At 41.6% G+C, this 25953-nt stretch overlaps 1 protein-coding gene across 4 annotated transcripts in view; it reads right to left on the reverse strand.

The window, feature by feature from the left end:
• Positions 1-1395: 1395 nt before the first annotated feature.
• LOC117234277 (paired box protein Pax-6) overlaps positions 1396-25953 on the reverse strand; it is a 49272-nt gene continuing 24714 nt past the window's right edge. For 3 of the 4 annotated variants that reach the window (XM_033495330.1, XM_033495331.1, XM_033495328.1), the window contains 6 exons: positions 21640-21916; positions 17365-17529; positions 16370-16452; positions 8702-8928; positions 6916-7172; positions 1396-2710 (listed from right to left, as the gene is read on the reverse strand). In XM_033495330.1, coding sequence (XP_033351221.1) covers positions 2622-2710; positions 6916-7172; positions 8702-8928; positions 16370-16452; positions 17365-17529; positions 21640-21916 — 1098 coding nt within the window. In that variant the 3' untranslated portion in view covers positions 1396-2621. The remainder of the gene's footprint in view (positions 2711-6915; positions 7173-8701; positions 8929-16369; positions 16453-17364; positions 17530-21639; positions 21917-25953) is intronic. The other variant, XM_033495329.1, reaches the window with a different exon arrangement.

The following is a 25953-nucleotide window of genomic DNA, read 5'->3' on the forward strand; positions in this document are numbered from 1 at the left end:
TTTTCCTTTTTCGTAAGAAACATCTGCGTTACAAACAAAATTGCGTTTCTTCCAATACGTCACTATCTTATTCATCTTTCTAAACGATTCCGTCGAGAAACTAAAATGCAACAATTAGCAGCTACTAACTTATTTGACGTAACATATGCGTCAGTAGCAGCGGATGTGTTACACTCTGTTTCCTCGCAACGGTACTCATAAGCAACGAAGTCATTCTTCAACTTAAAATTTCCAAATTTGAAAATTTATCCAGACAAACAACAAAGAAAATATTAACACCATGCTACTTATATACAATAGATAACCTACTTCGTTGATGTTCGTTCGCTGGTATATAAAATTTCAAATATTATGTTTTAAATGTATATTGCAATACGATATACTTGTAGCATTTCGTACATTGGATCGTCTAACGAACATGTTCGACGCCGATACGTTCATTTGTACACTGTCGTGAGTAGATGGATAATATACCCTGCGTGACCCGGGTCATGCGTATACGTCTATGACCACTAGATTAAACGCGATTCGAAGAAAGGACGATGAGCGTCCGCCTCGATCTTTGATACATCGCGTTCGCGCGACGATCGACGCGATTTTCCGACATTAAAATGTACCAAGTAAACAGCTGTTTGAAGAAGTTTAAGCTTACGTGCAGTTTCTCACGCAATGAATGTTCATTAACCCCTCAAATCAGTTTCGCGTAGGTACAAGAAGCGTACGTCGTCATAACTTTATCGTTTATGGCAATTCGATGTATACGTATCAGTTTGTTGATACATTATCGTTTGTCTGTACGTATTTGTTAACACTTTGGCGGGCAAAACGATTGTAATCGTTTCTCAATAAAGATCATATACCGAAATTTAGTACGTTGTACGATACGATACGATACTGCGAATGTTTATGGGAAAATTCAAATATGATAAAAATCTATACAATGTGAAAAAATACATTTTCTTGGATATAAGTTTTTCGTCTTTGGTTGCGTTCATAGAAATCTGAATTTACATAATATATCCACCATCTAGGATCTAGATAATAATTTCAGTAACACGGTACTCTACTTATTGTACACGTTGTATTACTACACAACAATTAGAAATGGGTTTTCAAGCACGTTGCAAAAATATCTACATGTCGGCGAAAGTGTTAAGAAACTTGCTGAATTTAGACGAATTAATTACCGACCGAATAATTGCCGACTCGAGAGGTTAACGCGCAAAGTGCGCGAGAATTTGCGATCGTTCGTATTTAAAATAGCGAAAGATATTTCAAAGAATTCTTCGATTTCAATGGAACAACGAACGCTTCGCGCGCGTACTTTCCGTTACGAGGGTGTTTAATCGTAAATTCTGAACGAGAGTGTGCGTACTTGTTTTTTCGGTGACCCAAAGTAACGATCAGCAGTGTCCGCTAGTTGTCGAGATTTGGCAAGCTTCCAACGGGTAATTAATCGAATTAAAGCGGACTCGTTAACCTTTTATTCCCTTTTTTCAACTCCTGTTGCGCTGGTCCCTTAACAGGTTACCTGATCTCATTCGTGCAACCCTTTCCCTGTGACTCTGAGAAAGTGGGAGAACACAACTCTTTGAAAACGAATTATGGCTGAAACGTTGATTCTTTGTTTTTATTTTCTCGATAAACTAGATTACGTGCGGTACCTCTAAATTCGAAACAATAGAAAATCGGATACGTTAGATCATCGTATCGAATATCGAGGATATCGAACATGAACATTGCTAATCGGTATTTATACGTCCCAAACTGTTAAGCAAGACAGATATAGCAAGTACTTCTCGTCCTAGCCAGTTTACTTACTGCAACGAAGAGAACAAACGAATATGTACATCGGCTAAATAAAAGAGAACAGTTAAACTGTATTAAAATCATATTCATAATATGAAACTTGAAAACAAATTCCCATAATAATTCACATAAAACACGAACCTAAAATATTGCAATACGAAACAACAAAAAAAACTCTTCACTCTATATTTTTAATAACACATTATCATACGACGCCGAAGAATCAACCAGTATATAAATACATTCATTAATCGATCCAGAAAAAGAAAACAATTTTATAGCGCAGCAGCGCCGTATACGTAAGAATAAAATCATAACGTATGAAAAAAAAAGTTACTTTGATATTAATTTAAAAACAAAAAAGAAAAAGATCCATCTAGGAACACTGCTGACCCGCTGAACTTGCAAAGTCACAATCCACGTGTGTTCGGGGCGACGCTGAACAAGCGTCGTCGATTATCTCGTTCGAATGTCATCGCGCGCCATCATGACGCGATCGCGATGAACGCAGTGATCGAGGTCGGCGATTCGCCGTACGGCAACGAACCGTCTCGTGTGATCGAGTATCGCGCGCGCGACCATCTCTGCAAGAGAGCGTCCGAAGAGATTGATCGGTTGGTTCACTCACTGGTGTCGGAGGTGTGCACGGGAGTGGTAGCCGGTGTGTTCGAAGGCTGATGCTGCGCTGGCTGCGTCGGTATCCCGAGGGAAGCGAGCAGCGGCCGGGACACTGCACCAGGGGTGGCTGTCGGTGGCGGCGGGCTCTCCTGGCCGACGAGCAAGCTCGCGGGCGGGAACCCGAAGAGCTGGGATCACTGGAGCCTCGGCCAATAGTTGCCGGTCAGGTCTGGTGTTTGAGACGGGATCTGCACGGGAACCGAGACGCCAGCCGATATCACACCTGCAATGCGATTGTTTGTTTTCCGATTAAACGATCGATCTAGTTTTGTTCTGTGATTGTGTTGCAGAAATAAGTACGACGTGGACAAGATTCTTGGTGGAACAGCGGACGCGACATTTACAATGGAACTTCTTAGGAGGCAAGTTGATCAACTTTGCTTCTTGTGGCATTTTTAATCTTGTTCGCGCATGTTCACTGTTAACGTTCAATTCTTAAGGAACACTCGGCTTCACAAGCAGATTATGGGAAGAGATTGACATAAATAATGTATGTTGTAAGATACGCTCAAATTGATATCAGATTTGTTTACGTTACTGTCTATGGCGTTGAGCGGTTTAGCTTTTGAAGCAAGGATCTGGAGAAAAAATCGAAGATTTGGATCTTTAGATTTGCGAATCGTAAAATGAGATACTATAGAAACATACAATGGCTCACGAGAGTATTTGAACGCTTATGGTAGAAACATTCTACGTGCAAACTATTTGTACAAAAATTACAAACCGATCATTCTGACTTCGATAACTGTACCCTTAACAATTACCTAAAAACGCTCTTCGCTCTACTTACGAACGAGCCAGCTACAAAACAAACCGATACTTGTTCCACGTGAATCGTGGCGAAAGCGATACGTGAAGAGGCATTGCGGAAACCAGGGTGCTTAGCAATGGAAAGGATGGGACATCGGAACGCGTCAAAAGCAACGTTAACGAAAGCAAGAGAGAGAGAGTGAGAGAGAGAGAGAAGAAACACGCGGTGAAAGTTCCCCGCGCTCATGCACGTAAAACGATTATGATGGATAAGTTGCGGCTCGTTCCGCACGTAAGAAGCGAGAGAAAACGAGTAACAGAGGGAACCTGTTCGCGACAGGGGCCAGGAGACGAGGGAGCTAGAAAGGAAGAGGCGGATAGAAAAAGGGGACGAAGGAAAAGAGAAGAATCCGGTGCTAGGGAAGGAGGGAGACAAGAGGAATGCCGGCGCGTGTTCCGCAGTATTCCACCATTCTACGGCGTTCCACTTCATTCCTGTAGGTACGCCGCGCACCCCCGTATTTCCTCCCCTTTGGGTTCGCACGTTATTGAGCGCTCGCCCAGCCGAGGCGAGACCCAACCCATCCACATCCTCTGTTCGCCCCCCTGTATACCCTGAAGAGAGGAAGAGCCATCGAGAGAGCGAGAGAGATGGGTGAGAAAGAGAAAGGAGCAAGAAAGGGAGAGAGACAGGGACAGGAAAGAGAGAGAGAGAGAGAGAGAGATCCAGGAGGGTCGAACCTCAGCGCACAGTTTTCGTTAAACGAGAAAGAACAGGGTGAGGAGAGGGTCGTTGGCGGAAGAGGGACAAGTCGAAGAAGAAAGAAACAGAAGGCAAGAGGGTGACGGAGGGAAAGTGAGAATCGGGGAAAATGGAAAATTCAGCAGCCACGTTGTTGGATGGAATGGGCGCTTGGAAAACCACCGAACATACCCGGTCTTCGATTCTGCCCGCTGGCGCCCGTACGAGATTTGTTTTAAAATCCTTTTACAATTCCGTGGACGAACGGTCAAGTGCTTAAACGAGCTACGGGCACTGTTGCTTACCGTTCAGAGATGAGAAGACGGTTAGTACGTAATTTTGCTACGGCTACGTCCACCTTTAACATCTTTGGAATGTTCACTGTTTCGGTTTTTGCACACTTTGACCTGCTGTAGTATCAGCTTGGCCCCAGCTACGTTCTTCTAGCTAACCATTTTCTGATCTCTGCACGGAACAACGTTCTGTAGCTCTCTAACCGTGCCTTGACAAGACACTTTATTCTGCCCTCGACACGTAAGATACGCTGGCTGATCGATTTTAGAGAACCATTGATGTATTTCGGAAGATTTCTCAGAGGCTGGTGGTTCTGTTTGCCATTGACTTTGGCTAAACGGATTTGCTCGTATTCTGTTGGGAGCCTGAATTGATTTATTCTAAAAGTTTAGACTCTCTGCCGAAGCATTCGAGGTGCAAAGCGAAAGGGATTGTTGGTTGGTAGTTTAGTCGACGTTCGAACGATGAAAAAAAAGGAGCAAATTAAATGATACGAAAAAATATATCGAAGCAGTTCACACGCTTGATGTTACCTACACACGACATTATACTTTAACAATATTATGAACTAATTAAACGATAAACGCATTGGTTTCTGATATAACTGCTCCTACGTATAGAACGTAAGTGTACCTTCTTTCGAAACATCAAAAATGTATTCCTATCGTTGACGGTAATTAATCGAGTAAAATAAATTTCCCCCGCAATTCAAAAAATATTTAACGTGAAAAGGGTGAACTTCGGCAGTGAGAAGGAACGAAGACACACGGTTCGTTAGGAAGGCGTGCGAGAATTTATTTGAACATTTTCCACGTCAATCGTACGGTTTCCGGCGGCACAAATTTCCTCGCGCCCATTAAACGTATTTTCCACTCGTGTCGTTCGCTACGGGTAACCAGAGTTCTCGCGAAGACGCTTATCCTTTTTCGTCGTTTGGCCACGGCCGCGCGCACGGAATTCCCGAGTGTACGTAATCAACCGGCAGTTTCAATGTTACAGAATGAGCACGTTTCGCGAGTGCCGCGAGCACGCGACACGAATCGCAATTTTTTCTTCCCCATCGAGCTTCGCTGCCACCACTTCCGGTTTCGGCCAGATCTTTATCCGCCATCGAACTCGAAAGCTCGAACGAATGAAACGAGCGATCTTCAAATCCGTTTGTAAATGGGAAATTATTTCTTCCAGCGGGTCTTCGTGGAAAGTGAAATGTCCGGTACATCGTCCTTTGTTAAATGTTGTTCGAGTTCTCGCGTGTGGCCGTGTTTGGAAGTTTTTGAAATATTTGGATCAATAAGAAGCTGTACACATATGTCGATTAACTACGCAAATCGACGAGTAGCGTGGCGAATTGGTCTTGTTAAGTTTATCTTGGAAATTAATATCGTTTATAGGGTGGGAAAGAAAATTGAAAAGAAATGTTCACAAGTCATTTAGATAGAAAAATGAGAAAAATCACGACGTACAACCATCAAATAATTACGCGATACATACATATTTAGCTATTGGCGTTCTTAACCAACCAATTCAGTTTACCTATAAATTAATCAAGATAGCGTCTAACCATACAGACCATTTACCAGTAACTATAACCTCCAACTGTTTAATAGATCCATCAAGCAATAACATCTGCGCCATTACTCTAACCAAACATCAAAGCAATCCTGTAAATCAACATTCCCTTGGTCTATCCGCCTTGAATATGTCCAACCGCGAGAGAACACGCAGAATCTTGGAAACTGGCAAAAGCCTCGGAAATTTAAATAATATCTCCGAAAGGAATCTTCCAAGCCACTTCTGACATTAAAACTATCGATGACAAAAGAACACGTTAAGAATCCAGTGACTACCAAACGTAAATAACACACGACACCATCTCTGTTACAAATTCCTGAGAATTTCTGTCTATGTAGTAAGATATAGCAACCGCTATATTAACTACGAATTAAATAAGCCGTTCATCTGTAAAATCGGTTAGCCGCACAAAACGAAAAGCAAAGGAAATTGTGGAAATTACGTGAGATAAGCATCGATGAAATGCGTTGACGAAAAATGTTAAATGTTTCGAAAAATGAAGTTAAACTTCACTTTGACCTGCGAGCGGTACAAATGTACAAACTTTGCCAAAGTTAGATAATTTGCTAATTTAATACTTATACACTGCAACAAGCAACACTCACCTATCATATCGTCGTGGTACATATTATCAATAGTCATTCGATTTTACAGAACCATTGATGTATTTCGGAAGATTTCTCAGAGGCTGGTGGTTCTGTTTGCCATTGACTTTGGAAAATTTAGTGATAATTTACTAATTTAATACCTATACACTGCAACAATCAACACTCACCTATCACATCATCGTGGTACGTATTATCAATAGCCATAGTTAAACAGCCAACAACCCATCTGACCAACAATAAAATACACCTGTCATTCGCACGATCTGCATTCATCCAGTCGAACGATCGTTTCAAGGTAGCGTACAACCTAGAAAAGAGGCGACTAACCGGAGTCCTATGTATACGATCGGTGGCGACCTTGATCAGCGTTTAAATGCCGTGGTGGAGACGAAGCGGATACCGGAGGATGGCCTTGAAGATTGAACAAGAACAAACAAACAATCCTTTAAAGCGGAAACTCACCAGTCGCGGTCGAGGTCGTCGGCTGGTAGGGTGCACCACCTGGTCCTGCAGGCTGCCCTCCTGGCGTGGTGGGGGTTCCACCATGAGAGGTCGGTATACCACGATGGGGTTGCGAGTGCGCAGCAGTGCTGTGTGCGTGGGAGTAAGACTGCGTCAGAGAGTGAAGAGGCTCGTGGAACACGTACGCCGGATATCCCTCGGCGCGCTGCTGAAGACAGCTTCCACCCATTGACCCGCCCAAGCTGCTCGACATCGAGCTGCCAACAGAGGAACGAGATCCGCGTCAGATCAAAATAACCAACATGTTCGATTTGTCTGAACGTCGTTTCTAGCGAATAGGTCGAGTGGTTTTCGTTATTAATAAGCTATGGACGTTCAGGCAAATTTATATTTTTGTAGACACGAAGAGGCGGAACAGCGATCTGTTTCGCCTACTTGCAACGACCGATATTTTTCGATATATTTGGATATTTTATACGGTTTTACGATTTACGTGCATTTGGGAAATTTTTGTAACTCTAAATTCGTCATAAATATATAAGAATCTATCAGGTCTAATTATTGCCAAAACTAAAGCTCGACGTTGGCCCTTAAATCCTCGAAACTTATCCTCTATATAAGTTTAAAACACAAGTTTCGAGGATTTAGGGGCCAACGTCGAGCTTTAATTCTTATTCTTGCCGAGAAGAATTTCGATTTGCTTTGAATCGCGTGGAAGGTTAAAAATAGCGAACTTTTTGGCAACTTTCGTGTAACGATTGTATGCGAATTTTACGCGGTACACGATATTTGTTACGGTAATTTAATGAATATACAACGTAGCAAGTTGAATTCGATATTTGCAGAATTTAATTTGTTCCGACGAATATTCGATATCAAAGAGTCGCCAGCGCCTGGATTATGATGTTTTTGTTTTTGGAAATGACATTCGAAGATAAGCTTTTAGGAAGATTAAATGTTGACAAGGTCAGATATTTATGTACACAGCGCGATTTTCAATGAATCGTGAAATGTTGAACGTGAAAAATACAAGGTATTTGAGGATTGTTTGGGAAATTTAAACTCGACGATACCGATATCTGTAATCTCTGCAACAATGCAACACCGATTAAAGCGTAGTACAATTGCCAAATCTTTAAACAACGGATCGCAGTTACCATACTATTGTTAGTCTACCACGGTTTACAAATGAAACGTAAAAGAACGAACTATACTCGTCAAAAAGCCTGCCAATACGTAAAAAAAAAAACATTTAACAATACCACGAGTTAACTGAAACTTTCATAACACAGACTTTTTCAAAAAATGAATCGCTATAGAAAAATGCATCAAATTCTTCGAAATACACGATTCGATAAACTATTATAATTAAAAATCTCTCGATATACTCCAGAAATTCCTCATAAACGGGCCCTAATTTTTAACAGACAATAATTAAAAAATAACCAGTGTTGATTATTTAACTCGATAAACTGACAAATGTATCTTTGCCTATATTTACAAAACTTTCGTAAAGAAACTCTGACTGTTACAATAAATAAACAACAATTATAAGAAAAGCTATGAACCTTCTCCATTCCTAAATTGACTACTCTAACTCTAGGAGATCGTTCCACTTATGATCCTTTCACCGTCCCGTAACAAACATCGTATTCAACCTCGACGAGAGAGAGCTCGATCCATACTCTCTTACAATACACAAAGTCTTTGCACCCCTGTATAAGTATACCATACACGTAGACGGTTGGCGAAACAAAAGCGAAAGAGACGGTGACAGAATGATTACCTGTAAGTGTCAGGCATCGTAGCGATCGGCTGCGGTATCGACGAGTACATGGCGTTGAATCCGGCGTTTAAGGGTAACCGTGGCGTGGCAGGGGTCGCAGCTGGGGGCGCGGTGCTGCTACCACCCCCGCTGCTGCCTCCGCCGACTACCTGATCGACGGCTGCTCTCCTTTGGTTCCGTAATTTCTCCTCTCGACGCCACTTCGCCCTGCGATTACTGAACCACACCTGCAACCGACGCAATGACGGTGCTTTTGTCACGATAAGGGCGTCACTCCGCGCGATGTGTTCGCATTATCCGCACCTATTCATCCTCGCATCCATCCTCGCATTCTCTCGCCACCTCGCATTCTACTTTTTTCCACACTTATCCTCTCCGTGTCTCGTTCTTTCATCCCTCTAACCATCCACGTTTCTCTCTTTTCGTTCATCGTCGTACCCTCCATCATCCATCGTCTCTACACACCCTCTCTTCTTCCCTCTCTTTCTTTCTCGTTCGTTCCTCGCTTCTATCTACCTCTATCGAACCCTCTCTACCCCTTCCTGTTTGTATTCTATCTCTCGACCTATTCTCCTTGTCCAGCCATCCGACAGCCGTAAAATCTAGATACCTTTTTCCAACCTCTTCCCCCTTCTGCCCGCCAGCCCCGGGTAAGCTCACGCAGTCGAGTTTGCACGAGACTGTGCCGCAGTTTGTTAATTGCGATTGAGCAGTTGTCGGATGGAAAATTGAGTTACTGTGTGTTCTCAGTGGTGTGTACGTCTGTGCTCGTACGTCTCGCTATCTCGCATCGTTTGCCGCTGTTTCTTTCCCTTACGACCTATCCGACGCGCTTTTAGTATTACACAGAACCGACGATGAGTAAAATAGGAAATTTGCTTTATCGTGAGAAAGTAAGACAACTTGTGAATGAAAAGATACACGTGGATCGATTATATTCGATAGCTTATATTAAAAATTCCTCTGAAAGTGCAGTGAGTTTCTTTCGGATTTTTGCACCGTCCGATTTTTAAGGGAGAAGTTTTACAGAATACGATTTCTGAAATACCAATGCTCTGTTTCCTTCCTAAATTCCAACAGAATATTTTGATCATCGTACGGTAATATAAATTAACGTGAAACATTCTACAATATTCGATTCTTTCAATTCAATTTCGACACACAGAGGAAGCTCTCTTTGAGCGATTTAAATTAATCTCGAACGTTCTACAGTATCCGACTCCTTTCGCGTAACAAAATTTCATCTAAATTACGTTTTCTGGATGAATTATAGAGTCGTACGTAGTTACGCTCTGAATATTCAAAATCGAAAACTGAGTGAAAGATCAAAAGATTCGTGACTTTTGGTTAAATTTGTTCACAAATATTCCGCGTTTAACTGAATGCTGGTTATTTCAAGACGTACAACTCTAAGCTAAGCCAAGCCGCACGTTTAATAAGCTGTTCATTCGAGAAATACGAGGAAACGTTACCGAGGACTCGAGCCAATCGCAAAGTTCAACTTCTCATTGCCAACAAACGGTTAAACGATTCGTTTTCCATCCACATTTCCTAACATCAACAATCTTCTCTAAGTTGTATAATATATTCTCCGCAGATTATGAAACAGAACTCGTAAATTTCATATTGTACTTGTTACTTCACAATCGAATAAGCAGCATCAGTTCGTTGAATAAGGTTTGATTGAAATGATTTCACGGAAAGAAATAGACAAGGATGAAGGGAAGTGCAATTATTGGAAAATGAAAAGAAAACAAATGAAACAACGGATAGGTAATGGATGGCGGAATGGATGATGATACAACGAGGAGAATGTTTATCTAAAGTATTTAAAGATAGGAGAGATATAACGAAAGAATCGGTATATTTTTATGTTATCGTAGTTATTTATAAGTTTGTGTTTCATATCTCTTATGTTCCAGTTATCATTTATGCTTGTAATTTATGTAGAAGCAAATCCAATTTCCAGGCTGAAATAAATAAAATATAGATACAGAAAGAAATTCAAAATAGGGTAATACTTTAATAATTTATAGTCAAATATACCATACGTACATAGAAAATGACGATAAAGTTATATAACATAAATAAGAAAAGTACGTCGATATCTCGATGCTTAATAAAGGTAAACGTCAATTTCGTCAACGATCTCTAGAAATTTTCAGTTCGTTGTAAAGGCAAAGAATCTGAAACCATTTTATTCGATTTGATAGTTTAGTTCGACAGTGTCAACGATAAGATTGGAAACAAATCATTCGTTCCTTAGGAATTGTACAGTAATTGTATATCTAGATATACGAAACGAAGAAATTTTCGAAAGATGCAGCTGATGAGTTCGGTTTCTGTGATACTGTCCAAATCGCGATGGCCACCGACGATATCTTCTAGCAAAGATCTCTCGCGCGAGCATCGCGGAAGATGGTCGTAATAACAAGTAATCTCGAGCAACAAATCGGAGCTTAAGTTCTTTGTTGCGCTTCCACGGATTTCCTGATTTCGAAGATACCTCGTCGCGATAAGAGGATTCCCTCTCCCTACGATATGTCGATTTCCCTTCCTGCTACCCTCCAATCACTCGTAGCACAAACACGCTCCGGATTACATCGTAATTTCTTCCCTCTAAATGTCCCGTATCATCCTCTCGTGTATAACAAACAAAATATTTACTCTATAATCGCGTTTATACCAAACAAACAAAGGAAATAAGTAAATAAATAGAACGAAATGAAAAAAAAAAGTAGAAATTACGTAGAAAAATAAAAGGAAGAAAGGAGGATAAAAGGGAGAGAAAATGGAATCAAGCCGGAATTGTTAAATTATGAAACGACTCGATTGCTCGGCTCATTTGCAAAGGGTGGAAAAAAACGCAACGAACATGCTCTTTCTCTTCTTTCCACTAGCAACGAAGAGGCGCGCGCTTTTATTAATAGCTGACAATTGCTACGTCGGCTGTTCCGTTCGCGAACAGCCGCTTAAACGTTCGCGCGATAATGAGAATAACGATATAAAAATTCGATTGCCAACAATGAGCGCAACTTTCTCAATTATCATGCGCCACCGAGAACGCTAACAATAAGCCAGACCCGGCAAGGGGCGTTATTATTTTTTCTCCTCTTCCACCCCCGCGTTTCAACTCCCGTCCACCCCCCTCGCCAACCCATGATTCTGACGCTAATTTGTACGTATTCATTCGAGCTATTGATGGAAAATAAAATAAACAGTAAAGAGAGAAGCCATGGGAGGAGGATCAATGATTTACCTCGGTATTGAAGTGTTTCACGGAATGGACAGTTTTGTAAGTGAAAAGTCTTGCAAGTCCTTCTTTCTCTCTAATAATAGAAATACTTCGAAACGATACTATGTAACTACCTTTAACATCTTGCAATTTTTACAATACTCTCGTCGTTTCTTCATTTCCAAAGCATCTTTCGATTGATCGCTATAATTCACATGATTTCTTTCTTCACGCCATTACCTATAACTTGATTTAAAGCTAATGTATCCAAGCTCGGATAATAATATGTTTGGATAGGAAAAAATTTTGCGAAGCGAGGAATCGCTATAATATCGTATTTAATAGGCATCAGAAATAAAACGGAATAATCTTGGTGCCTAAAATGGTCACCGAGAGTAACCAAATATTTTCTTCTCTCCCCATATTATTTCAATAGGCAGCGAGAAAATTCAAAATTCATTTCGCCCGCCGCGAAAAACGTGATCCTGCACACCCGGCGGCCCTCGATTGAACGAAATAAAAAACAGAAAAAAAGAGGAGAGAAAAAGTAAAAAAGAATAAATTTCGTGGCGGCAGCGACGTGGCAAATCGTGTTCTAGCGGGCCACCGGCAAATATCCACCATTCGCCCGCAGCGGACTCCTTTCGCCCAATACCGTCGTTCCTCGTAAACTCGTCCTACCGCGTCCCGAAAACTCGTTTGAATCGATCCATTCGGAATTCCACGAACCGGGTACATCGCTCCCGTCCCTCGCGGCAGACCTTCTACTTTGATTGGCAATGTTTAGAAGATGGCGTCGCACGCGAATTTTAAGATCGTTTCGTGAAATTTTGGCTGGTTCTTCATGTATACACGATGCTGCTCCATGAAGTTTCATATATATAAGCGATAGGATTGTAGGAGCTTTTCCTGCTGTGTTAATATTTCTTACGTATTTTTCGCTCGCAATTTTTTTTCTTTTCTCTTTTTCTTTTTCTTTGGGAAGTAGAATGTCGTTCGATTGAGTATTATAGGAAGAAATAAAGAAAAATTTGGGTACTCTTATTTTATGTGGAATTTTCTTAATCCGATATGGATGAATATTGCGTTGACATAGCATTTCATTTGCAAGTTTTCTCTTCAATCAATCGAAATTAATTCCAACCTCGGTTTCAAGGATTCGTTCCATGTATTTTTTGCCACTATTTGGTCTAGTTACGATCGCCGTTGAATGGATTAGAATTAAAACACCGACTGAGAAGATACTTTTTTCATTTAACTCCAAACAACACGAGAAGACATTCGCTCGAATATCTTTGGGGCAGAACGAAAACTATCGAATAGAAATCTGAAACTGTATCGATCTACTACAAGAGATGCCTTTTTCGAAGTATTCCTCGAGGGAAACTTTAAAAACTTCAAAATTTTCGACAGAGGTAACTTCATAATTTAAGATGGACCAAATGAGAAAAAAGATTTTCACACTTTATACGAAATTATCGATCAGCTAAGAGAAGTTGTACTTCTAAAGAAAGTTGTACTTCTACGGAAGTTTCGAAGACCTTTAAAACGAAAATTTGAAGAAATTACTTTTACATTTTTTTTAACTAAAGAAAGAGGAAACTTAGACTCAACTCCTATTACTTTCTTGATCAACTACAAGAAGGGAGGATACCTCTATCGAAGGGTTCCTCAACCAAGTCGAGGAAAGTTTTTGGAACTGTACGATTCAAGAAGATTCCTCTAGAATTAGTTAACTAAACGGAAAAAGAGAATATTCGTTGGACCCGGTTCATACTCCTCGAAACTATAAGATAACCAGGACCAAATTATACCACTATTTTCCAACCTTTCCAATTATTTCCAATTAGCCAAATGACGCATAAAAAGACATTCTTAACAGAATAATCATTTCCTTTGATGTATCAAATTTCATCCATCGATATATTACGACGATTACAATAGAAAATTACCACGTATTTATATCGAAATAAATAAGTCTACAACTTCTCTGCAATAACATTTTCCACGTACAGCAGTCATCCTAATTCTACGAAGATAACCGTGACAACCTTGCATAAAAGACTTCGTAACCTCTTTTTACATCTCGTGTCCCAAAGAAACTGAAAATCTCATAACACGGAGAGTAAATACCACGAAATAATTTTTCCCAACTACCATCTACTACTATGACACATATTGGCGAGCGAAGATTCTTCTCCATTTCTTTCGATCGTCTTCGTTTTCTCTTAAAAGGCAAATGCCAAGGTTGACCGTGATGATCGAGGGACTTCGGCCATCGCGGCTTCACACGAGGGATTCTCCGCTCTCTGGCCAGCGCCATAGATGATAATCGGGCAGTGGCGGCGGTGTTGCGCGGCGCGGCGTGGCGAAACTCGTGCGAGTATCCAAGGTATAGGTGGAAAAGCGAGGAACAACCAATCAGAGGGCAACCTCCCTGGGGACGCGACGTTGCCATGGTTGCGTTCGAACCCTCTTAGGCCGTCTGTGCCGGATCCCTCACGGCTTGCTCGGGATATGCCGCGTGCGGCGTGGCGTTTCGTATCCGTGGCACACGGCCGTGTCGGCGAGTCCACCACGCCGTGTCCTGGCCAATGCCACGCTTTTGCTTTCTCTCCTCTGCACGTTGCTCTCTACCATACCTTCGTCGTCGTCCATCCGTTCTCCTCGTTCCACCGTTTGTTCGTCCATCCAACGACGTTCGACTCCGCGCTGCTGGTTCAATCGTTCCTTTTAGTCCCCTTTCACCCTCTTTCTCTTTCCATTTATCTCTACCCTTCTTTCTCTCCTTCTCTACCCTTCCTTCCCTCACCTCTTTATCCCTCTCTTTCGCTCTGCCTTTGCCTCTCGCACCGGCACTCCCGGTTTCCTGCACTTAGCAAGATCAATACCAGCCAACGAGGCTTGAAAACATGCGTCAACATGGTCTTGCACTGTTTGTACGTCCACATAACGCTCAGCGCCCGGTTACTACCACCGACGCGAAAGCCCGCCGGCCACTTCACCACCCCCTATCGTCGGGCCAGGTGAGGGAGGCCGGCCGGATAGCAAGAGGGTCGAACACAGGCCGAGCCAGAGGCACGGCGCGGCCAAACAATGTTCGATAAGGCTGCGTACATATTAGCTCGTATAACCGTGCGTCACCCCATGACTCGAGCAACGATGTTATATTAATTAATTACGACACACTCTCTCGCGCTCGCTCTCTGTCTCGCATCATTTCTCTACGTGCTATGTGTGTCTTGTGTATGCCCGCATGATTTACATCTCGATACGCGAATTATGAATGGCACGGACATAACGATGGACCTTTGTCTTTAAGAGGAACAAAGATTTTGGACGATTCGTTTCTTTACGGGATATGTTGCGTCTGCTTGAACGATACGTTGTCTTTGATATTTGGATATTAGTAGCGAATACTGCGAGCGTATGGAATTTATGGATAAATGGTATGTCGGAATGTTGCTATAATGATTGATCACGGATTATGATTGTTCGTAATAGTCACACGTTAAGTGTAGCTAACTATAAATCAGGAAATTCATCGTTTAAATTACAAATTCGTGATAATCGCTCATCATATACAGTTAACCATTGATTATGAGAAATTTGACCACGAAGAATAAGTTTCACAGCTTTCATCCTAATTTCCAAAGACCAAGGTTTCTTTAAAATGTATAATGTTAAAATGTATATATAAAATGTATATATGTAAATGTATATCTTTATAATGTTTGCTCCAATGTATCCAAAGCCAAGGGAAATTAATGAAACGTATAAAAGTTCCAAGACGAAGCTATTGTTAATAAAATACGCTACCTAAAATTGCTTTACCCACAGCTTCCACGGATACTTTTTCAAGAATGCAACGAAGAAAAACTTCTCGCGGTTCAGTTTAGATTTTTAAGAAACTTAATACACAGACGATGAAACAAGAAAAGTCGAATGGCGTTAAGACACACGGCGAAAAGGGTCTGAGAAGAAGACACGGGCATAAAGACGAAATCCCCCCGGGTGGTCTCGCAGATTCGTCGTCGGAGGTGTTTAACGTCCCCGCGCGTTGGCGGTCACGCGTTTAATGAAAGGGCATCGTCGCGCACTTAACAGCCGCCCTCTTCGTCGCTCACAGCTGTGTAGACGAGGAGAAGACGTCGCGTCGTCTAACCTCAAGAATGGTGGAAGAGGATCGACACGGAGGACGAGACGCGGTGAAAGAGAAAGAGAAAAGAAATTGGAACGAGTGAAAGAGAACGTGCTGCACGTGTAACGAAGAAAAGAGTAAGATGTAGAAAAAAGAAGAGGAAAAGAGAAAAGAGAGATAGAGAAGGAAGGAGAACGAAAGAAAGGATAAAAAGGGGAAGGGAGAAAAAGGGCGGTGGGTGGAGCGAACGAGAAAGAGGAAGCACACGCCGCATTCGCACATTCACACTCACCTGGATACGTGCCTCAGGCAATCCAATCTTCTCAGCGAGACGCTCCCGTGCAAACACGTCCGGGTAATGTGTCCGCTCGAATTCTAAAACGAAACCAGTTTGCAACAAGTGCTCGTTATTAAACGTGCCTCCGTTGGATAGCTGGCGCGTTTCACATTGTATATATATATATATAATATATATTCTACTATGTGCGTATGTGTAACGTATAGTATGATAAAAGAAAAATATATACACGTAGCTATACGTATAGAACTACATAATATTTGTTTGTATTCGTATATACGCTCGTGTACATACAATTTTATATTAATCGCGCATAATTTCGATTCACTGCGAGACAAGATTAAAAGGATAATTATCGACGATACTCGAACGCGAGGGCGCGACTTGAATGGCCGCGGATCCAATTAAAGCAGTCGTGCTGCTCCTGCTGGGCGTACGAAGAGAGGAAAGCCCGATATATTCGAGGAAAGCAGTAATTTACCTCGACCGTCTCTGAATATGCATGCATCGCCGCGAAACGGACGGAATATACAGAATCCCCGAGTGCGCGCGCGATCGTTCGACGTTTATATCGTTATTACCGGCTGAACGAAAATGGAGCTTTCGTCGAGGATGAGCACCGATGTTTGTTGATGTTTGTTAACGTGGAAACATGCAATTGAAAATGTACGCGCTACTATTTTTCACTATCTTCTTTTTTTCACCGGTGCTCGTAATTGTATAGCTGGATTTTCAATGATTAGAAGAGAGAACGTACGCGATTCGTAGCAATTTCAGTCGCTCAGAGTTTAAATTACAAATTTTGTACTCCGGTAGATGTTCCGAGAGGGTTAGCAATTTACGTTTTTCGCGGAACTAACTCGTTCATTTTTTTTTCTTTTCTTTTTTGAGATTTATTTAGGATATGGTGTATTTCGTGCTATTAATACCGCGTATACGTAGAACGTAGCATGTCCGTTGATAAATTGAATTTATTCTCGTGCGCTAACCTTTCTCGAGGCTGTCGATCTGCTCGTTGGAAAAGGATGTTCGGTTGCGCTGCAACTTTCGTTTTAGCCTCAGTCGAACTTGCGAGTCCTCGTCGCCGGACGAGTTGTGCTCCGAATTTCCATCTGACGTTGTTTCTTGCTGATGCGACAACAAAGAACCTGTATCTGAAAACAAATACGAAAATTCCTGTTTTACGTAACGAGCTCGAAAGACATAAAGACACTGCTCGAAATCCATAATACAAACATCTTTTCTTTGCATTCTGAAACTTCTTCTCTTTCCTCGACCAGCGCGGATAACGTCCGACTAAATTAGGGGTGGCAAGTGATTCCTCGCGCGAGAAGGATAAAATTCGGGAAGGCAAACGGAGGAGAGAAGGATTCTCAGGACCAGATCCAATTAAGGATCGTCCTATGTCAGTATCGTTCCAGTGATTTTGCGATGGACGCGGACTAACGACGCGACGGCCCTCGACATTCCTAGAAACAACCACGAGCATACCAACGAATTAAGAATGGGACAGAAAGTGGCAGAGCGGAGGCGTCTGCATAGTCGTCTCGCTCGATCATAGTGATCGTGTTGGTGCGTGTACAGGATGCTTCAGAAAATTGATGCTAAACTTTACAAGCACATAGCACTTACGAAAACAAGCAAAAAGGCTTAATATGTATAGGTCCAAATAGGGCGAGGTCGGTAGACTATTTGAGTCGAGCGAGGTAATTTGCTTCGTCCTTCGGTAAATTTGATTATGAGAAATTTTTCGAGCGATCTACAGTTGAAAAAGAGACGCTTTAACCATAATTTTCTTCAAAAACATGCCTTGATGTTATTATAAAAGGGTTGTCCAAGCAGCTAATATTTTCAGTTGTAATTTTCGTAATTTAATAGTTCGTGTATATTCTTTTATTCCTGCAAATTATTTTGTCATATATTTTATTTAATTTTTATATATACCTTCTTGCTAACTCAAATAATCCTGCCATACGCTTTTCTTGCTGAACCTGAAGTACACGATATTTTCTTATTCTTTCATCATTATGTTAAAGACTAATAGCGTAGCACAACAATTTTGACTATATCGCGCGTAGTCCAGGAGTAAATTTTAATATATCGATGCTCACCTGACTCAAATAGGCTCTACCTTATTATAAAGTTGTAGAATCTGTACAAATATCACTATTACAGTCTATAAGTCGTGAACACTTTATTAAAGAAATACTTTAATACAAAACGCAATTCCTGGTATAATAATTTATCGAAATAAATACGCGCGTGTCGAGAAACTCCGTATACACTATGATGCGTCGATATGCTTACACTGCGATCGCTGAACTCTTCGCTCGTCAATTCGCTTGTTTATTTCTACTGGTCGGGGGACGGTCGGAAAGTTTGAACTCGACTGCGTTTGACGGTTGAAAGTAACGGCGACATTGTTTTGCTCGGAGTTCATTACACCTTGCAATATCTATGACCTAACGGTCATGATACTCACGATAACTCGAAACAAAACAACAATAAGATTTGAATTTATTCTGCTCGCGTGCCGCTACAAAGTCAAAATTAGGGACATTTTGACCGACGTTTATTAAGACTTTTTTTTATTTGTTTTCCTGAGTACTACATGACCCTGAAGTTTAATAGCACTTTCTGAAACATCCTGTATGGAAACAGTCCGCTCCTCCGGTCGTCATCGTCGTCGTCGTCGTTGTTGCCGTTGTCGTTGTCGTCTTCGTCGTCGTCGCCGTTGCCGTCGTCGTCGTCGTTGTCGTTGTCGTCGTCAACGTTGACGGCTCCCGGTGAGCCACGATTACTTTCCGCCTCCGCGCACCGAACCCTCGCCTCTTTCCATCCCTCTCCCGATACCTTCCTGCCATTTCCCTTTCCCTCTGTCCGTGTCCGTCCCTCCGTACGCTACGTGTACCTATATATTTGCCCTTACGCTATATACATACGTATATATATGTATTTCTAAGTGTACCTATATATCGTCCGCTCGTCAGCTGCTCGCTTTCTCGTTCGCTCATCTCTCGCACATCGCGCACCCTCTATCTTCTCCACCGCCGCCTCCACCACGATCCTACGAAATCTCTCGCCCACTCCTATCTCTCTAGCCCCGTGGTACCGTTCTGCCAATTCGAAATACCGCCATCTTCGAACATGCTCTGCTTCGAACCAGATTATATTCCAAAAAAGATATCTCTCTATATTTTAGAGAAAATATTTTCTTCCGTTTTGAGTAAATATTATTCAGTTACTGCTATTACTATTAGTACTAGACTCTACCTGGAACGAAAGTATATTTTATATTTTGTACCATTTTATTCTAGAAAATATTTTCTTCTTTTTCTATTTTTTTTTCTATTTTTCTGTTTTTCTATTTTTTTTCCTTTTTAGTAATATTGAATGTGAAAAACGAGGTATAGGTGTATGTTTGTGTCAGTTTTGACAATTGAAGAAATACTACCACCCTTGCAAGTATCAACATATGACATACTAGGGTAGAGCCCATCGCTACGACCAAACGAGAGTATATGCAATATTCCATCACATCCTCTTATATGGAATATTTTCTCCTTCTTTGACTTTAATTTTCTAGGTGACGACGCATGATTGCGAGGGGAAGAAATGGGGTGTACGGCTCGATGACCATGCGAGAAGGTTCAGTGTCGGTCTGGCTACTTTAGACTGACCAGTTTGCGTTCTTGGAAAAGCGGTTTGTAATAGAGATTTTCAAGTGTAATCCAAATGTTAGAATCACAATTGTACATGAATTTATTTAATAGGAACCAAGGGAAGATTCGTGTATTAAATTGAACACAATTCCATATTTGATTATCGAGATACTTATTCGAGTGGTTATAAGAAAGTCAGATCAAAGATGGATAAACCAGAAAGTCAGTGTTCTCGAGATAATTTACTGTTTCAATCAGCTCTAAAGCCAACTACCCAAATAATTCATCGATGAAAAAAAGAAAAAAAAGAACCTATTTTACGAACGATTTACAAAATCTAATTAATCACACCAGCCCCTACAAAATTTTATAGAACCACCAATATTGCCTTAACAATTTCAGACAGTCACGACCAAATCGCAGCAAATCACACACAGCCTACGGTATTCGTTATTAAAACAACCTTCGACCATCGAACTAGCTTAACAGTTTCGAGAATTTACTTATCTTGAATCGCGGTTACATTCGAAACCATCATCCGTGGAGCAATTTTGGTGATGATCAGGACCGCAAGCTCCGATTAACGTGATCCTATTAGGAGAAACGTCACGATCCAACGACACCAGGCATTTCCTTTATTCCGATACGTAAACCGATCCAATATACCGGTGGAAATACAACGGGACAATACGCAGGTTCGCGGAAAGGCTGTTAAGAACGGGACGAGGGTGTCGCGCGTACGAGCAGATTATAATACGTCGAGGGTGCTCCCTTGACTTCCACCTTGCCTCGAGACCATTGTCGATCCGCAGAAGAAGTGGATCAAGCATTGAGAGGACCTGGTTTCCTATGGCGTCTGATTCTATGGCTTTTCTCGACCGCGTGAAAGGCAAAGGAACCCCCAACGGAAGGTAACAATTCCGTTTATGAAAGGTAGAGGTATTGTAACGAGTTGTCGAAACATTTCGATTGACGAATGAATCTTAAGGGAGAAAAGAACTTTAGCTGTCGATTCTTGAGAATTTGTGGCGTAATGGGATAATTGTGAATAATAGACATTGTAAATAGAATTGGTTACATTCTTAAGTGTTTCGTGATCATTCGTATATATTTATACGTAGGATGATCGCAATAGCAACAAAAATGATACTAATAACTGATGGTTTTCGTTTGAAACAAGTCTAAATTTTGTTAAAAAGAAAGTTAGCTTAAGCTTCTATTACTTTTGAAAATTTCTTCTTCGAAGGTCATTGTGGATATCATTCGCGTTAATTTCGAGTCGATTACAAAATTAATTTGGAAGATTGAGTATAAGTACGATTAAGAAGCAACTGCGAACTTTTAACCAGTACAAATACAGTCTCGTTTTCACTTTTGCATTACATGCACATCTTTTACATACAGTCCGTTGTAATTTTTTTTTTTTTTTTTTTTTTTTGTCAAACTTTACAAGTTTCGTACCTCAAGCTCTTTTACACGTTACAGTTGCTGCGTTAAAAACAATGACAAGAGATGAAATGAAGTCCTTCGAAGCGACACATGAACAAGGAACGTGGGATGTCGTGCGTTACATTTAGCAATTAACGTATAATTGGGACTCACCGCTTCGTTTGAGCAGAGAATCGTCTCGACCATGAAGCTGGCTGCCGGGCAGCAGCGACTGGCCAGAGCCAGGGGTCGCTGCCGTTGGAATTCCAGTGGCCAAGGGATGATGAGAGGGCGTAGCGGAATACCAAGCCGGTGGCCAGCCTGCAGCCTGCCCATTGAACATCCGAAGCTTATCGTACACGCTCTCGGCACCCTGATGCGCCTGCACCGCCGCAGCCTGTTGCTCCTTCTGCGAGGCCAGGTTCCTCAGCACCCTGTTGATGGACGACACCTGCGAATAGTACATTAATTGCTATTAGCAAGTGAGCGGACAGAAGTAACGACAGCTAGCGAAAAAAGCTTTGAAGAACTTTGAACTTGTTGCAGATTAAATGGTATCTGGATGATTGGGCTTCTGGTAATGATAGTAAAGTATAATAGCAATGAACGGTGAAGAATGCAACGATAATAAAAACAGTGCGAGAGGAAGTAAATTGAGTTTTCAGTTTCTGGTTTTTTTGAACGGTAATATTTCGTACAACAGTGTATCGTAGATTGACGTAGAAGCCTGTTTGTCCAGAATCAATCATTAGTAGAACGCAAACATATTGTGGTGGATAGGTGGTAAACGGAGTTGAAAAAAGTTTGTTCGTTGTAAGTTACGTGGTATCGTTCGACAGTGGCATTTGATTTTTCATTTACAAGGGAGTATCGTAGCTTGGTACAGAGGATTGCTCGGCAAGGACCAATCGTTGTTAGAACACTAACACGTAACTGTAACGGTAGTCCAGATTGAAAGTAGTTTGTTTGCTGTAAGTTTGGTCATATCGTAAAACTGATTGGTTTTTGGTTTACCGAATGCTGGTAGTTTTTGGAAAATTGTTCCATAAAATGCTCGACGCAATCGATCGTTATTAATAAATGAATTAGTTACTAACAAAAATAACGAAATCCACATCGATCCAATCGCGTAACGGACCTAGTATCATTCATAATAACATGAGGTGGTTTATTATTAAACGTGTTGTTTTATTAAGGAGACGAGTGATAAGATTGTAATAGTTAATTATATTAAAATTACTGTAAGTACAAGTACAGGAATAGTGTATGCCAGTTATAATCGTCGCTCGCTCAATCCTATTGTTCAGCTATACGCTCGCTATTCGGCTATGTGCTTCACCTAGAGAGCACGTTCATCTATTTGTATCGACCAGTATTATTATAAAAAGTTCAAATGTAACTCCGGTTGACGATTACAAATAACGGCAATAATATTTTGTCCGAAGTTCGTTTACCTTTGAACCTAGCAAAGCAAAACAACGTTGGTATTCCAAGCCACAATAATATGAGTCTCTCCTGATTCAAATCTTCCGTTGGCTCACGTGCCGCTACAACCACAACACTGAGATGCAATTGGCGCCGAATTAATGTCCGACGAGCGAAGAAAAGCGGCCAGTGGCAAGCTCGAGCAAGAAACAAAACAAAAGAGAAAAAGATGAGAAGAGCAGAGGAAACTTTTGAAAGTTTCATCTGGTTCTTTGCTAGCCGCTCGCGACAATCATTTCCATAGTTACATCGGTTGTCTCTCGTTCACCGCTTCCCATCATCTCTTTCTTTTGCGTTCTCTTTGCCGACCTTCACGCTGAGGGAGCGACTAGCAGATGAAAGGACACCGCCATCCAATTATTATTACATAAAACGGTTTCCATGGCTCTTCGCTCCCCTAACCAGCGCGGTGGTAACGCGGTCTTCTTCACCTTGTACCGCGACCGAACCACTGGCTAACTCTAAAGTTATAACGAGCCACGGGGGCGAGCCTTGTACTCTCGACTCTCGCACATAATAGTCTCGGTGTTCTACGCGCGCTCAATCTCTCCCGTTCTGCACCCCCCGAACCGCCCCTTGTGCAACCTCATCCCCCAAAACATCGACTCGTCGATGGTGCAGCAAGCAGCGAGTCGAACATAGCCGAACTCTCTCCCTCTGCCTCTCTCTCTCTCTGTCTGTCTCTGTCTCTCTCTCTTTGCGCTGCACTTCTCCCATGGATCCCTTGGCTTGCTTCGATGTGGATGGAGGATATCGAGCGGAGCTTCTTAATTACTAGGCTTTCGCTGAAAGGTTCTATGAGAGAGGGGAAAAAAGGAAAGAGAGAAAAGGTAAGAGAGAGAGAGAGAGAGAGTAAAAGCCGATCCTTCTCGCGTGTGGCTCGACTTAAGACCTCTGCTGGAAATAATGGCTGTATGCCGTCGGGTGCCAACGACGTTGTTGCCTCGAGTATTCTGCGTATGTACTGAAGGCTGTACAGGTCAAATATATGTGTGTATAGGAGAGGAGTACGAGTTATTACGTGGAATAAAAGCCGGTAAATTCAATCGAGCTTTTTGTTTGCCGCCTCGACGAGATCGATGTTGGAGCACGCGGCGATAGGAACAAGTAATCTTAGCTTTGTAACAAGCGAAACACGTTTAACGCACACGATAGCAATCGAATCTTTAAGTGACATGTAAATAATTCAAGTGTAACGTGTATAGAGTCGTTTAATCGGTTAAAATTAAGGGTGTGCTATAGAGGGAAAGTAAGTACGTCATCAGTGGGAAAATTATATTAAGAACATTGGTTGAATCCACTTAACTTCGATAAAATTCTACATGAGTCATTCACAAGCCATATCAACTGATCAACCTTATATATTGAAAGACAGAGGAACACGATAACGGCACAAACAATTATCTAAATTCACTTTGGAATGTATGATCGACTTTCATGGAAGTAAATCGTTTATTTGTATTTTTTCCACAAATTGAATATTAATCACGTATGTACTTAGTTCATAAAATTACGAAATTTATGGAAAGCGAACTTGATCGATTTCACCTTGGAAGATTCTCTCGCACATCATGCTATAACATAATAGTTTCTTACGAAATTGTACAAATCCATCGACCAGTTCGAAACGAACGAAGCTCGACGTAATGCGGAACCGCGTGTTCCTTAACCGGAATCAATCGAACGAGGAAGGAGGGTGGTAAACTCGCAGCAGTAGACAGCGTGGAAAGTTCGTATCGCAAGATTCGTCTCAATCCTGCGGAATAATGGCTGCGGGAGAGGACGAGAGGAAAGGACGTTTCTAAACTAACTGCATACAGCATCCAGAGAGAGAGAAAGGTAGAGAGAGAGTTTCAGAGGCAGCCAGGCTAGGCTTTCCATCATCAAACCAAGCAACCTGGCTGTTCTACGCTCCGCTCCACTCGGCTCTCGCCGCACAACAGCCGCAGCACCGATGCAGACCATTACACGCGCGACCGGACACGAATAATTGTGCAACACGCTTAACTGATCCCATTCACCCTGATTCTACCCGCTTCCATCCGCTCGTCGGCGACTAACCCCGTCGCACCCCATTGCCGCGGACGATATGTACCCACCGCAACAACCAACGGCTACCACCACTACCATCATCGTCATTGCTATCATTACTGTTAATGTCGTTGCCGTTTCACGAGACAGTCGTCGTCGTCATCGATGAACCCGATCGAAGATTCCTCTGGAACGACTATTGATCTATTAGTTGTCGAGAGTACCAATTCCGTTTCGTCAATCTCGTTGCCCAGGTTTTGCTTTGGCTTGGTTTGAATTGGTTTCAGGAATTGAATGGCATTGGCTGTTGGGAAAGAATGCAGAGAAGTTTTAAAGATATTCTTCAAGTTATGGATTATGGATGGAATTGTAAAGCATGCACAGTTGAAAAGTATAGGAGAAAGCATGATAAGTTATATTTTGTGCTTTTTATTGGAGAGTAATGTTAAAGTTCGATAGTTTAACAACGATGTTAGAAAGAAATTTCCTTTTTACGTCGGTATCCTGAATATTTCGAAAATATCGATTATCATGAAATATTTCTTATGAGGATATCGAGGCTTGCTATTGGCGGTTTGTAAAATTCCATGAAGGAGATATTTATTCATATTAAGATATATCGGAAATAGTTTATAGTATCCGATAATATCTTAAGCGATTTCGATAATTGCCAAAAACACTCAATAGAATAGTTTTATGTCTATGCAGCGTGAATCTCTAAACTGAGTGATCCCAAGTTGCTTAAAAATTGTATACTTGCTACGTAACAAAATATTTCAAATGAATGCTGGATAATGTCAACGATATAATTTAATATTAATAATTTTCTTCAGAGTTAGTCGTCATTAATCAATAGCATATATGCGATATAAAATACAATCTAGAATAAATCCAGATCGAATTCCAGCATCATTCGCAGTTCTTCCCAATTATCATCGTACATCCACTGCGAGATCAGAGAGATTTTCCTCG

Source organism: Bombus vosnesenskii, unplaced genomic scaffold, assembly GCF_011952255.1.
Source record: "Bombus vosnesenskii isolate JDL3184/JDL3185 unplaced genomic scaffold, Bvos_JDL3184-5_v1.1 scf7180000013304, whole genome shotgun sequence".
In the NCBI taxonomy this organism is placed as follows: Eukaryota; Metazoa; Arthropoda; class Insecta; order Hymenoptera; family Apidae; genus Bombus; species Bombus vosnesenskii.